The sequence below is a fragment of the Hyperolius riggenbachi genome, chromosome 1 (assembly GCF_040937935.1).
Source record: "Hyperolius riggenbachi isolate aHypRig1 chromosome 1, aHypRig1.pri, whole genome shotgun sequence".
NCBI classification, from domain to species: Eukaryota; Metazoa; Chordata; class Amphibia; order Anura; family Hyperoliidae; genus Hyperolius; species Hyperolius riggenbachi.
Genome location: NC_090646.1, coordinates 427,247,227 through 427,261,018, shown reverse-complemented (window position 1 = coordinate 427,261,018; position 13,792 = coordinate 427,247,227). Strand labels below are relative to the sequence as shown.

The 13,792-nt window shown below is 40.5% G+C and overlaps 1 protein-coding gene across 4 annotated transcripts in view; it reads left to right on the top strand.

The window, feature by feature from the left end:
* Nucleotides 1-13,792, top strand: part of HNRNPK (heterogeneous nuclear ribonucleoprotein K) — a 19,673-nt gene extending 5,881 nt beyond the window's left edge. For 2 of the 4 annotated variants that reach the window (XM_068237057.1, XM_068237048.1), the window contains exons 8-15: nucleotides 73-201; nucleotides 285-589; nucleotides 708-777; nucleotides 8,538-8,553; nucleotides 8,639-8,703; nucleotides 11,055-11,224; nucleotides 11,845-11,923; nucleotides 13,179-13,792. In XM_068237057.1, the coding sequence (XP_068093158.1) occupies nucleotides 73-201; nucleotides 285-589; nucleotides 708-777; nucleotides 8,538-8,553; nucleotides 8,639-8,703; nucleotides 11,055-11,224; nucleotides 11,845-11,884 (795 nt within the window). In that variant the 3' untranslated portion in view covers nucleotides 11,885-11,923; nucleotides 13,179-13,792. Of the gene's footprint in view, nucleotides 1-72; nucleotides 202-284; nucleotides 590-707; nucleotides 778-8,537; nucleotides 8,554-8,638; nucleotides 8,704-11,054; nucleotides 11,225-11,844; nucleotides 11,924-12,411; nucleotides 12,551-13,178 lie in introns of those variants that run through there. The other 2 variants (XM_068237074.1, XM_068237067.1) reach the window with 2 other exon arrangements.

Below are 13,792 nucleotides of genomic sequence, written 5' to 3'. Positions count from 1 at the left end.
AAACTGAAAAAATGAGCATGATGGAATATTGTATTATGGCTTTTTTTTAATAATCTTTGTTAAATTTTACAGAATACACAGACTACAATTAAGCTTTTCCAGGAATGTTGCCCCCATTCCACAGATCGTGTTGTCCTTATTGGAGGAAAACCTGACAGAGTTGTTGAATGCATCAAAGTTATCCTTGACCTGATATCTGAGGTAGTTTATCAAATTTTATGTGGATTAAAAAAAAAAAATCTGCATGCTTTTATTATATATTTACTTTTGTTTCATTCTCACAGTCTCCTATTAAAGGACGGGCTCAACCTTATGACCCTAACTTCTATGATGAGACTTATGATTATGGTGGTTTCACAATGATGTTTGATGACAGAAGAGGTAGACCTATGGGTTTCCCTATGCATGCCAGAGGTGGTTTTGATCGGATGCCTCCAGGACCTGGTCGTCCAATGCCTCAATCAAGGAGAGATTATGATGATATGAGCCCAAGGCGAGGACCTCTCCCACCTCCTCCAGGTCGTGGTGGTAGAGGTGGCAGCAGAGCACGTAATCTTCCACTTCCTCCACCCCCACCACCAAGGGGAGGGTAAATACATTTTTTTTTTTTTTCACCAGAATTTCTCTCCCTACAATGGATGTCGTAGTTCATATATTAGCATTATATTTAGTCCTAACGGCTTTTATTTCTTTTTAATTTGTTTTAGTGACAGAAGGGGGAGACCTGATCATTATGATGGAATGGTAAGCTCCCCTTTTGAATACTATGATGAAATGGTAAGAACTCCTTTTGAATAATGTTTATACTGTATAATGTTGGTGCTACTTGTGCTCTGATTATATAGTTTTAGGCTAATTGAATGCCTCATGATTTGGAATAGCACTATTTTCAGAAGCAATCAACCACTCAAATGGCATGTCACTGACCTAAATGGGCTATAAAGTTGTTATACTTATTTATTAAATGTGTTTATTCTAGTTCACAAATCTTTGAGGTTATTCATAGCTGTAAAAGTATGCATGTTCATAACATTTTAAAACCTGTGATAACTTTGCATCCCACACTTAAAGGAAACCAGAAGCAAGACTTAGATAGAGGCTGACATATTTAACTTAAAATAAATCCAGTTGCCTGGCAGTCCTGCTGGTTGTTGTGGTCAGTGTCACACACCTGAAACAAGGTTACTCTGTTGTGGTCAGTGTCACACACCTGAAACAAGGTTACTCTGTTGTGGTCAGTGTCACACAACTGAAACAAGGTTAATCTAGTCAGAAACCTCTTATCTGCATGGCTTGAGTGCCTGTGGTAAAAAGAATTAAGAGGAACAGCATGATTGCCAGGCAACTGGTATTTAAAAGGAAATGAATATGGCAGTCTCCATATACCTCTCACTTCAGGTTCCCTTTAAGGACCGAGCGTACTTCCGAGTCTGCATTTTTTCAGCAATGTGTATCAGTGTATTACATATTTCTACTTAAAAGTGCACAGAAGCGTGCAAGTGTGCTCAGACCCTTAGTTTTTTCAGAATGTTTGAAAGAGACAATGATCATCTGTGGAGAATTTTGAGATGTTGGAAGTTGGCTTATTTTCAGTTAAAGGGGAACTGAAGTAAGAGGTATACGGAGGCTGCCATATTGGCAGTCCTGCTGGTCTCTTTCTCTGCAATAGTATCTGAATAACACCAGAAACGAGCATGCAGCTAGTCTTGTCAGATCTGACTTTAAAGTCTGAAACGCCTGATCTGCTGCATGCTTGTTTAGGGGCTATGGCTAATAGTATTAGAGGCAGAGGATCAGCAGGGCTGCCAGGCAACTGGTATTGCTTAAAAGGAAATAAACATGGCATCCTTCATATACCTCTCTTCAGTTCCCCTTTAAAGCCCCTGGTGTGGGTACAAAGAAAGAAAACTGTAATTTGCGTGTTTTACCTCACTGCTAAGCAGGGAGATGTGGGGTGTATCATAGTGAAACCTCCTCCTTTTACCACATTTTTACCTTTGGTTTCTTTTAAATTGAGAAACATAATTTGTATACATCTACTCCAGAAAGTTTAACCACATAACGACCGCCCCCAGCCGATGGGCGGCGGCAAAGTCTGGGCCCAAACGACCGCAATACGCCCATCGGCGGGGGCGGCTGCGGGAGTGGCTATGCGGCGATCGCGTCATTCGTGACGCGATCAGCCGCCGGGGACTGGCTCCGCCCCCCGTTCGCCGTAACCCGCCGGCCGTTCGGAAGCGCCGGCGCGTTACTGGCATCCGGATCGCCGCTGCAACAGTGTATAATAGGCTTTGTAATGTATACAAAGCCTATTATACTGGCTGCCTCCTGCCCTGGTGGTCCCAGTGTCCGAGGGACCACCAGGGCAGGCTGCAGCCACCCTAGTCTGCACCAAACACACTGATTTCCCCCCCCCCCTGCCCCCTGATCGCCCACAGCACCCCTCAGACCCCCCCCTGCCCACCCCCCAGACCACTGTTTGCACCCAGTCACCCTCCTAATCACCCATCAATCACTCCCTGTCACTATCTGTCAACGCTATTTTTTTTTTAAGTCCCTAATCTGCCCCCTACTCCCTCCTGATCACCCCCCCACCCCTCAGATTCTCCCCACACCCCCCCCCCCTGTGTACTGTATGCATCTATCCCCCCTGATCACCTGTCAATCACCTGTCAATCACCTGTCAATCACCCGTCAATCACCCCCTGTCACTGCCACCCATCAATCAGCCCCTGATCTGCCCCTTGCGGGCAATCTGATCACCCCCCCACACCAATAGATCGCCCGCAGATCCGACATCAGATCACCTCCCAAATCCATTGTTTACATCTATTCTCTCCTCTAAACACCCACTAATTACCCATCAATCACCCCCTATCACCACCTGTCACTGTTACCCATCAGATTAGACCCTAATCTGCCCCTTGCGGGCACCCAATCACCCGCCCACACGCTCAGATTGCCCTCAGACCCCCCCCTTATCAATTCGCCCGTGCAATATTTACATCTGTTCTCCCCTGTAATAACCCACTGATTACCTGTCAATCACCCCCTGTCACTGCCACCCATCAATCACCCCCTGTCACTGCCACCCATCAATCAGCCCCTAACCTGCCCCTTGCGGGCAATCTGATCACCCACCCACACCAATAGATCGCCCGCAGATCCGACATCAGATCACCTCCCAAATCCATTGTTTACATCTATTCTCTCCTCTAAACACCCACTAATTACCCATCAATCACCCCCTATCACCACCTGTCACTGTTACCCATCAGATTAGACCCTAATCTGCCCCTTGCGGGCACCCAATCACCCGCCCACACCTCAGAACGCCCTCAGACCCCAGCCCTGATCACCTCGCCAGTGCATTGCTTGCATCTATTTCCCCCCTCTAATCACACCTTGAGACACCCATCAATCACCTCCTGTCACCCCCTAGCACACCTACCCATCAGATCAGGCCCTAATTTGCCCCGTGTGGGCTCCTGATCACTCGGCCAAACCCTCAGATCCCCCTCAGACCCCCTTCCGATCACCTCCCCAGTGCATTGATTGCATCTATTTTCCCCTCTAACCGCCCCCTGAGACACCCATCAATCACCTCCTGTCACCCCCCTAGCACTCCTATCCATCAGATCAGGCCCAATACATCCTGTCATCTAAGAGGCCACCCTGCTTATGACCGATTCCACAAAATTTGCCCCCTCATAGACCACCTGTCATCAAAATTTGCAGATGCTTATACCCCTGAACAGTCATTTTGAGAAATTTGGTTTCCAGACTACTCACAGTTTTGGGCCCGTAAAATGCCAGGGCAGTATAGGAACCCCACAAGTGACCCCATTTTAGAAAGAAGACACCCCAAGGTATTCTGTTAGGTGTATGATGAGTTCATAGAATATTTTATTTTTTGTCAAAAGTTAGCGGAAATTGGATTGTTATTGTTTTTTTCACAAAGTGTCATTTTTCACTAACTTGTGAGAAAAAATAAAATCTTCTATGAACTCACCATACCCCTAACGGAATACCTTGGGGTGTCTTCTTTCTAAAATGGGGTCACTTGTGGGGTTCCTATACTGCCCTGGCATTTTAGGGGCCCTAAACCGTGAGGAGTAGTCTAGAAAACGCCTCAAAATGACCTGTGAATAGGACGTTGGGCCCCTTAGCGCACCTAGGCTGCAAAAAAGTGTCACACATGTGGTATCGCCATACTCAGGAGAAGTAGTATAATGTGTTTTGTGGTGTATTTTTACACATACCCATGCTGGGTGGGAGAAATCTCTCTGTAAATGGACAATTGTGTGTAAAAAAAATCAAAAATGTGTCATTTACAGAGATATTTCTCCCACCCAGCATGGTTATATGTAAAAATACACCACAAAACACATTATACTACTTCTTCTGAGTACGGCGATACCACATGTGTGACACTTTTTTGCAGCCTAACTGTGCTAAGGGGCCCAAAGTCCAATGAGTACCTTTAGGATTTCACAGGTCATTTTGAGACATTTGGGTTCAAGACTACTCCTCACGGTTTAGGGCCCCTAAAATGCCAGGGCAGTATAGGAACCCCACAAGTGACCCCATTTTAGAAAGAAGACACCCCAAGGTATTCTTTTAGGTGTATGATGAGTTCATAGAAGATTTTATTTTTTGTCACAAGTTAGCGGAAATTGATATGTATTGTTTTTTTTTTCACAAAGTGTCATTTTCCGCTAACTTGTGACAAAAAAAAAATCTTCTATGAACTCACCATACTCCTAACAGAATACCTTGGGGTGTCTTCTTTCTAAAATGGGGTCACTTGTGGGGTTCCTATACTGCCCTGGCATTTTAGGGGCCCTAAACCGTGAGGAGTAGTCTAGAATCCAAATGCCTCAAAATGACCTGTGAATAGGACGTTAGGCCCCTTAGCGCACCTAGGTTGCAAAAAAGTGTCACACATGTGGTATCGCCGTACTCAGAAGAAGTAGTATAATGTGTTTTGGGGTGTATTTTTATACATACCCATGCTGGGTGGGAGAAATCTCTCTGTAAATGGACAATTGTGTGTAAAAAAAATCAAATAATTGTCATTTACAGAGATATTTCTCCCACCCAGCATGGGTATGTGTAAAAATACACCCCAAAACACATTATACTACTTCTCCTGAGTACGGCGGTACCACATGTGTGGCACTTTTTTGCACCCTAAGTGCGCTAAGGGGCCCAAAGTCCAATGAGTACCTTTAGGATTTCACAGGTCATTTTGCCACATTTGGTTTCAAGACTACTCCTCACGGTTTAGGGCCCCTAAAATGCCAGGGCAGTATAGGAACCCCACAAATGACTCCATTTTAGAAAGAAGACACCCCAAGGTATTCCGTTAGGAGAATGGCGAGTTCATAGAAGATTTTATTTTTTGTCACAAGTTAGCGGAAAATGACACTTTGTGAAAAAAAACAATTACAATCAATTTCCGCTAACTTGTGACAAAAAAAAAAAATCTTCTATGAACTCACCATACATCTAACGGAATACCTTGGGGTGTCTTCTTTCTAAAATGGGGTAATTTGTGGGGTTCCTATACTGTCCTGGCATTTTAGGGGCCCTAAACCGTGAGGAGTAGTCTTGAAACGAAATTTCTCAAAATGACCTGTGAAATCCTAAAGGTACTCATTGGACTTTGGGCCCCTTAGCGCAGTTAGGGTGCAAAAAAGTGCCACACATGTGGTATCGCCGTACTCAGGAGAAGTAGTATAATGTGTTTTGGGGTGTATTTTTCCACATACCCATGCTGAGTGGGAGAAATATCTCTATAAATAGACAATTGTGTGTAAAAAAAAATAAAAAAATTGTCATTTACGGAGATATTTCTCCCACCCAGCATGTGTATGTGTAAAAATACACCCCAAAACACATTATACTACTTTTCCTGAGTACGGCAATACCACATGTGTGGCACTTTTTTGCGGCCTAACTGCGCTAAGGGGCCCAAAGTCCAATGAGCATCTTTAGGCTTTACAGGGGTGCTTACAATTAGGCACCCCCCAAATGCCAGGACAGTAAACACACCCCACAAATGACCCCATTCTGGAAAGTAGACACTTCAAGGTATTCAGAGAGGAGCATAGTGAGTCCGTGGCAGATTTCATTTTTTTTTGTCGCAAGTTAGAAGAAATGGAAACTTTTTTTTTTTTTTTTTTTTTTGTCACAAACTGTCATTTTCCGCTAACTTGTGACAAAAAATAAAATCTTCTATGAACTCACCATGCCTCTCACTGAATACTTTGGGATGTCTTCTTTCCAAAATGGGGTCATTTGGGGGGTATTTGTACTATCCTGGAATTTTAGCCCCTCATGAAACATGACAGGTGCGCAGAAAAGTCAGAGATGCTTGAAAATGGGAAAATTCACTTTTGGCACCATAGTTTGTAAACGCTATAACTTTTACCCAATCCAATAAATATACACTGAATGTTTTTTTTTTTATCAAAGACATGTAGCAGAATAACTTTCGCGCTCAAATGTATAGGAAATTTTACTTTATTTGAAAAATGTCAGCACAGAAAGTTAAAAAAGTCATTTTTTTGACAAAATTCATGTCTTTTTTGATGAATATAATAAAAAGTAAAACTCGCAGCAGCAATCAAATAGCATCAAAAGAAAGCTGTATTAGTGACAAGAAAAGGAGGTAAAATTCATTTAGGTGGTAGGTTTTATGACCGAGCAATAAACCGTGAAAGCTGCAGTGGTCTGAATGGAGAAAAAGGCTCTGGTCCTTAAGGGGCGAAAAGACTGTGGTCCCGAAGTGGTTAAGAATCCCACTGTAATCTTAGTTTGAAAAGTAGGTGTAATGTTATACTGTCTCATGAATGATAGTTTTCCATAGTCTGTGTCCCATAGCTAAAATATGAACAATCTCTTGCACTGTGAAGCTGTTCTGACATGCAAGAGTTTTGTTGCTGCATTTCCCTATCAGTGAGGGTTATACTATAGTCTGACTAGGTCCCCACTTGAAAGAAACTGTCACTTGCATGCCTAAATGGTAAACTTTCGGGCAGAAAAAAAAACAGCCTAGATATTTGCATACTTGACATGATGTGCTGTCTGTAATTAAACCGGTCAAGGCTAGGGATTATTAATGAAATGCAAATTTATTGTGAGTTGATGCAGAATCGTGCAGATGTATGTTGCTTTAAAATTGGCCAATCATATTCCACCTTGGAATGATTTGATTGGTCCATTTTCAAGCTGCTGAATTTTGCATAATCCTAAATCAACCTCGATTTATTTGGTTCTTATTGACCATCCAGACATTGTATTCTAAAGCCCTATCTACACCATTCAATTCCAGGCGCGACCGATCGAATTTGTTTGGATGGAATGCGATTAGATCGATTAAATCAAACATTCGATATATTGTGTGATCAATTTTGGCTAGTTTTCAATGCAAATCGAATTTGATCGCGCCTGGAATTGGTGTAGAGGGGGCTTAAAGAGACACTTAAGCCAGAAAAAAATGAGTTTTACTCACCTGGGGCTTCTACCAGCCCCCTGCAGCAGCCCTGTGCCCTCACAGCCACTCACTAATCCTCTGGTCCCCCGTTGCCAGCTAGTTTCTTTTTTTCCGACAGGCTCGTCAGGACTGGCCATGCGTAGCTTTTTCCGCATTCCCAACTTTAATTAGCGCCATTGCGGGCCACAACGCGTACAAAAATACGCGTTGCCGCATTACGACCGCATAGATATGCCGCAACGCGTATTTTTGTACACGTTGAAGCCCGCAATAGTGCTAATTGCAGTCGGGAATGCGGAAAAAGCTACGCGGGGCCAGTCCTGACGAGCCTGTCGGAAAAAACGAAACTAGCTGGCAGCGGGGGACCAGAGGATTAGTGAGTGGCTGTGAGGGCACAGGGCTGCTGCAGGGGGCTGGTAGGAGCCCCAGGTGAGTAAAACTCCCATATTTTTTTTTTTTTCTGACTAAAGGTTAACTTTGAGTAGGCATGAAAACTATATTGATGAGAATCTGTTATTAAAAACAATGCCTCGCTATCCAGCAGAAAATATCCTAAAGCCTACATGTGATTGTTTGACCTTTTATATGTGTGTAAGCCTATTGACGTCCCTATAGCTTAAAATGTATGACAACGCCACTACAATGCTTTTCAAAGTTTGACTAGACCATGTGCTTTAATGGATTTTTTCTAAAGCACCTTCCATGCACAGCATGGAAAATCAGCTGTTGTACATCAGTGATAAATATGGTAAATACAGTGCAACCCTCTGGGCTGTTGATGGGCTGCTGTTCTCTCCCCTGAACGAAATTTCCGGTTAATGCAAATCAGACATTGGGTCATAGATTTGTGGCAGAGTGACTTAATCTGCCAGGATTTTAATGTGAAAATTGAGTGTGGTGTTTTGAAATAGGTAATGAATGCTTCTGTTTTAGGGTCAATAAAAAATGTAGGTTTGCAAATTTCTGGCAGAACAAGATCTAAACTGTGGTTTTTGTTTTTCTTTTCTTCCTTTCTGCAACTTCCATGGGAAAATAGGGTGGCTCAGGTTATGGTAAGTCTTCTTCTCTCTCTCTCTTTTTTTTTTTTTTTTTTTAATTCCTTTTTCCTCCTCTAATGTGTTGTACATTTTCCTATAGGTCGGGGGTCTTATGGTGACATAGGTGGACCTGTGATAACAACACAAGTAACAATCCCAAAAGATGTAAGTTGTTTGTTATTATTATTTTTTTTAATCCTGCTGGATGTGCAGCATCCAGTTTTGTGTATCTGTTTTGAGACATAAGGAATTGCTTGAGTTGGGATAACTGTTTTTCTCCCCCCCCCCCCCAACCCGTATTCTTTAGTACTAGATAGGTCTAGTATAGACATGCTATTCATTTCCAGACTGAGCAGCATGTTCTCGTGGTGTTTTGTGGTTGTTTAGCGAGACACTGAAATGAGAAACATTTTATTTCTATGTGTAGTACAGCTAAGAAATAAAACATTAGGAGTAGAGACATGAGTCAGTTTCCAGTACAGGAAGAGTTAAACTCCAGTTATTTATGCAAAAGAGCCATTGAGCTCAACGACTTTAAAATCGCAGAGAGATCTGTCTTATGGTGGCCATACACGGTACAATAACGTTCGATTTTCCCGCTTATTCGATCTAAATGATCAAATTGAATGAAAGTTGAAAATATTTTTTTTTTTTTCGATCAAGAAATTCGAACGATTATCCCGTTTTTTCGGAAAAAATGATCGGACATGCTGGAAAAATCTTTATATTCGATCTAATGGAAAAATCGAACTAAATTATCTAATTGAAAAATTGTACCATGTATGGCCACCTTTAAGCTTTATTTTTAATCTCAACTGTCAGTCACTATTTTCATTTTCTCTCCAGAGGACAGTTGAAAAATCATTTAGAATGCTGAATAATGTGTAAACTGCAAATATTAGTGATGCAATGTTGTAAACACTATATAACTGAAAATAAAAATGAGAATATTTTCTTTCCACCGAAAGTTCTAGTAATTATCTGTACTACACATTTCATTGTATCACTTTTTTTTTTTCACTTCAGTGTCTCTAAGGCTAGGTTCACGGTGGCATGTTGCGTTGTGATGCAACATTAAAGGTACAATGCAACAAAGTGGTAATGCACATTAGCGCTGCATTACCATCACAAAGTAGGTACAGTAAAGCATACAGGGAATGAAAATGTTTTCTTGTACCTGGTAACGTGCGTTTATTGGTAACGCACTGCAGCAGGGCGTTACCATAATGCTACACGTTACAATGCGACAACGTCGCACTTAATGTCCCGTAGGCTTGTCATTACAGTGCGGTATGCTGCGTTATCTTTAACACAGCACTGCAACGTTTCACTGAGAATCTAGCCTGAAGGCTTTTTTTTTTTTTTTTTTTCCCCTCCCCCTGCTTCCTCCACTGGAATTTCTCCTGGTTTCTAATAGCTATAGGAGATGCCATGTCACCCCCCCCCCCCCCCCAGCTACTTATTTACAGAAGTTACAGATGCTATCTTTACACCTTTCCTCTGGATAAGCTCTTTGAAGCAGTTGTCCCAATTATCCACCCCCTCTTCTTCACACATCTTGCTAATGTGTGCAATAAAACGATTACATTAGACCTTAGTTGCCTAGAAAATAGTCCCGCTGGCCTGCCGACCCTGCCGAAGTAGGCTAATAAAACCTCTGCTAAACTTTAAATGTAAAAAGAAAAGCTAAAATGGAATTTTTTTTAATGACCTTTTTTGTATGCATTTTTTATGTGCAATCGAGATGGCATGGGTGCTAAAAATGGTTCTCTTTTCACTTTAAAGGATACCACAACTGACATGTGGCATAATGAGATAGACATGGGTATGTACAGTGCCTAGCACACAAATAACTATGCTGTGTTCCTTTTTTTTTTTTCTTTCTCTGCCTGAAAGAGGTAAATATCAGGTATGTAAGTGGCTGACTCAGCCCTGACTCAGACAGGAAGTGACTACAGTGTGACCCTCACTGATAAGAAATTCCCCCTTTTTTTTATCTTTCTTCTTCTCAGAAGCCATTTTCTGCTAGGAAAGTGTTTTATAGTTGGAATTTCTTATCAGTGAAGGTCACACTGTAGTCACTTCCTGTCTGAGTCAGGACTGAGTCAGCCACTTACATACCTGATATTTACCTCTTTCAGGCAGAGAAAGAAAAAAAGGAACACAGCATAGTTATTTGTGTGCTAGGCACTATACATACCCATGTCTATCTCATTATGCCACATGTCAGTTGTGGTATCAGTAACAATTTGTATTAGGAAAGAGAAATTCAACCAACAATGCCTAGGGACATTTGTACACACTTTACACTTCATTAAGTCAAAGCAATCATTCCTGCGTGAAAGCTAAAGTGTGCAGTGTGGCATGAGTCAAGGTTTTTTTTTTTTTTTTTTTTTTCCCAATTCACTTATGTAGCTGGGTCATAAACCTATTTCAGATGTAATGTCAAAGGGTGTTTTTTACCGTAACCCTATGTCATTTTCTAGCTCTGTTTAAACTGGGAATTCCAATTCTAGTTGGCAGGATCAATTATTGGAAAAGGAGGGCAGAGAATTAAGCAAATCCGTCATGAATCTGGTGCATCTATCAAGATTGATGAGCCGTTGGAAGGATCAGATGATCGCATAATTACCATCACAGGCACCCAAGACCAGATACAGAATGCACAATACTTGCTTCAAAATAGGCAAGTTGAGCACAGGTTCTGTTGCATGTTTTGTTTACTAAACTACTTTTAACAAAATCTATGTGGGCTTTGTACTGCCATAACTCTCTTCCCTCTATTTTAGATTTTTCTACTTTGGTATATACTAAAAATGATGCTGTCGAACTAATTTTACTTCATGAAATTAACAGCTCCACTTTCTGTCGTGAAACGACTGCAAACGATTTGTTAAAACAAGAATTTATGAAAGTGCCTGTAGATAAAATTATAAATCTAGAAGAAATCAGTGGATGTTGGTTTAGTTCTGTGTGGAAGACTAGTGATTTTGTTGTTTTTAGATAACGGCAATGACAACAAATCACGGTCTGCCATATGGCACAGACCATGCCTCTACAGGACATGTTACAATGTGTTTTGATTGGATGTCATCATGCAGCGTTTCACAGCTTTCTTCTTTTTTTTTTTTTTTACTAACTATTATTTTTCTTCTGCTCTTTATATACTATAGCATGGTTTGGAGGGATTAATCTTTCTACCAGCTTGCAGTTAATCCTGCCTTTATACTTTTTTCTATCCTAATATCTTTATGCGATAGCAAATGTGTTTACAGGTTCTAATTCAAGATTTTCTTTTTTTTATAGTGTGAAGCAGTATTCTGAAGATTATGCTTATGGGTTTTGACTTCTAAACAGTGAGAGGCACATGCTCAAGGGTTCTAATGTAAGATTCTCTTCTTTTATAGTGTGAAGCAGTATTCTGGCAAGTTTTTCTAAGACTAGTGAAGAATGAAAGAAGCCTGCATCTTTTTATTTTTTTATCTTTGCTTCTGATTTAAAAAAAAAAACTAATAATAAAAAAACATTCCTCTGCTTTCGTAGGTGTAATACATTTAAGGTGTAGACAGTTATCGGCCTTTTTGACATTTGGTGGCCTAGTGTTAAAATGCGATGTATTAAGCGTCGTAGCTTGGTTAACCAGTCCAGTTTGAAGAAAAAAAAAAACTTTCCTGAAAGGCATTTTACGTATTTATCTAGTGACCTGTGGGTTAATTTTTCCTACTTGCCTTTACTTCGTGTAGGCAGAATAACTTCCTAGGCTATGCAGGTTTTGAAATGGTTGCACATATTTGACTAGAATTTAAACTTGATTCTGCTTTGAAGTAGTTTGTGCAAAATTGAACTTTTTTTTTTTTTTTTTTTATTTCACAGGGTTAAAATATGGTTGTAGTACAGTCATTACGTCAGAAGAGGACTTGTACAGCGAGCAGTTTTGAAATGTAGTCATTTTTTGCACTTGTTTGGTTTTATAGTAACGTCAATTCTTACAATAAACTGTTTTATTGAATAATGCCTTGTGTATTCATCAACTTTCAAATCTAGATGGGATCATAAGTCGTCCCCTCCCCCCTTTTTTTTTCTAAAACCATGAAGGTCCTATTCATGTACTGTTTTATTTCTAATTGCCACAATGATGCATTCCTTTTATTATACTTTCTAGCTGCAATATAGTACATTAATCGGTGATTCCCTGTATGGTGCTATTTTTTTATAGCAATTTGCTGAAGAATTTTCTTTCCCATTTGGATTTAAAAATAAAACCATTAAAGAATAAGTTGTCAGTTTTTTTTGTCAAGTGCAATAAATGTCTTAACTTCATCACTGTCCTGTTAGCTTCTTTTGTTAATCTGAAATCTGCCAAATATTAAAGCAAACGTGACGGAGTTCACAAAATAGTCAGTCATTCATATGGTTAAGAGCAAAAGTTCTATCTTGCTAGTTTGCTTACTGGAAATATCAGCTGCTTTAACAGGAGTGAAGGAAGGCTTTCTTGATCACTAGAAAGTATCTTTTTGTAATTTCGGTTGCCTTCCACAAGTTAGAGCAGATGTAATTTTTATGACCTGCTTGGGCTCAGCCTTGTGCTATGTTTATGATCTTTGTGTATATCCAGAACAAAATATGAATTTCTTTTTCAGGCTTAAGTGGATTCCAAAATATTTTCTTTAGAGCAGCTACAATGAAAAACATGGAATGCTTTCCTCCTCTTTTCGTTGCTTATGGATTTCAAAGATTTGGATGTCTGGATGCAATTAGTGACCAGAAGCGATGAGAATCCACAATCTGCGCTGAATACCCCAAGTCCAAGAGAATTGTACAGAATTAGTAGAGCTGAATGCATATAACTGCTTTATGTTAAAGATAATTATTTTTGTGTGTGTTCTGAGTTCAGTTATTACATTGAGAATGAAGCTCAGCTTATGCTGTCCTGTGCAGATCTTGAATGGGCTGTCAGTTGATCTTTGAGCAGCAACTAAAGTCAGTTTTGTGTTTAACTTTTTTTTCCCCTTCCAATACCTTTTTTAATTGTCCTAACGTAGAAACCTGTGTTTTGTGGGTTTCCTTTCCTGGAATGTTGAAATTAGGGGTTTTATGTTCACTGTAACAATGTGCCGACTGTACACATTGCTGTTTTGATCACTTTTACATTGGTATGTTGTAACTGAATTTGGTCACCTGTGTTAGTGTATTGAGATATGACCAGCTGTGCTCTCGGTTTTTATCAACATAATTAAAGTTTAAAGGATTTTTA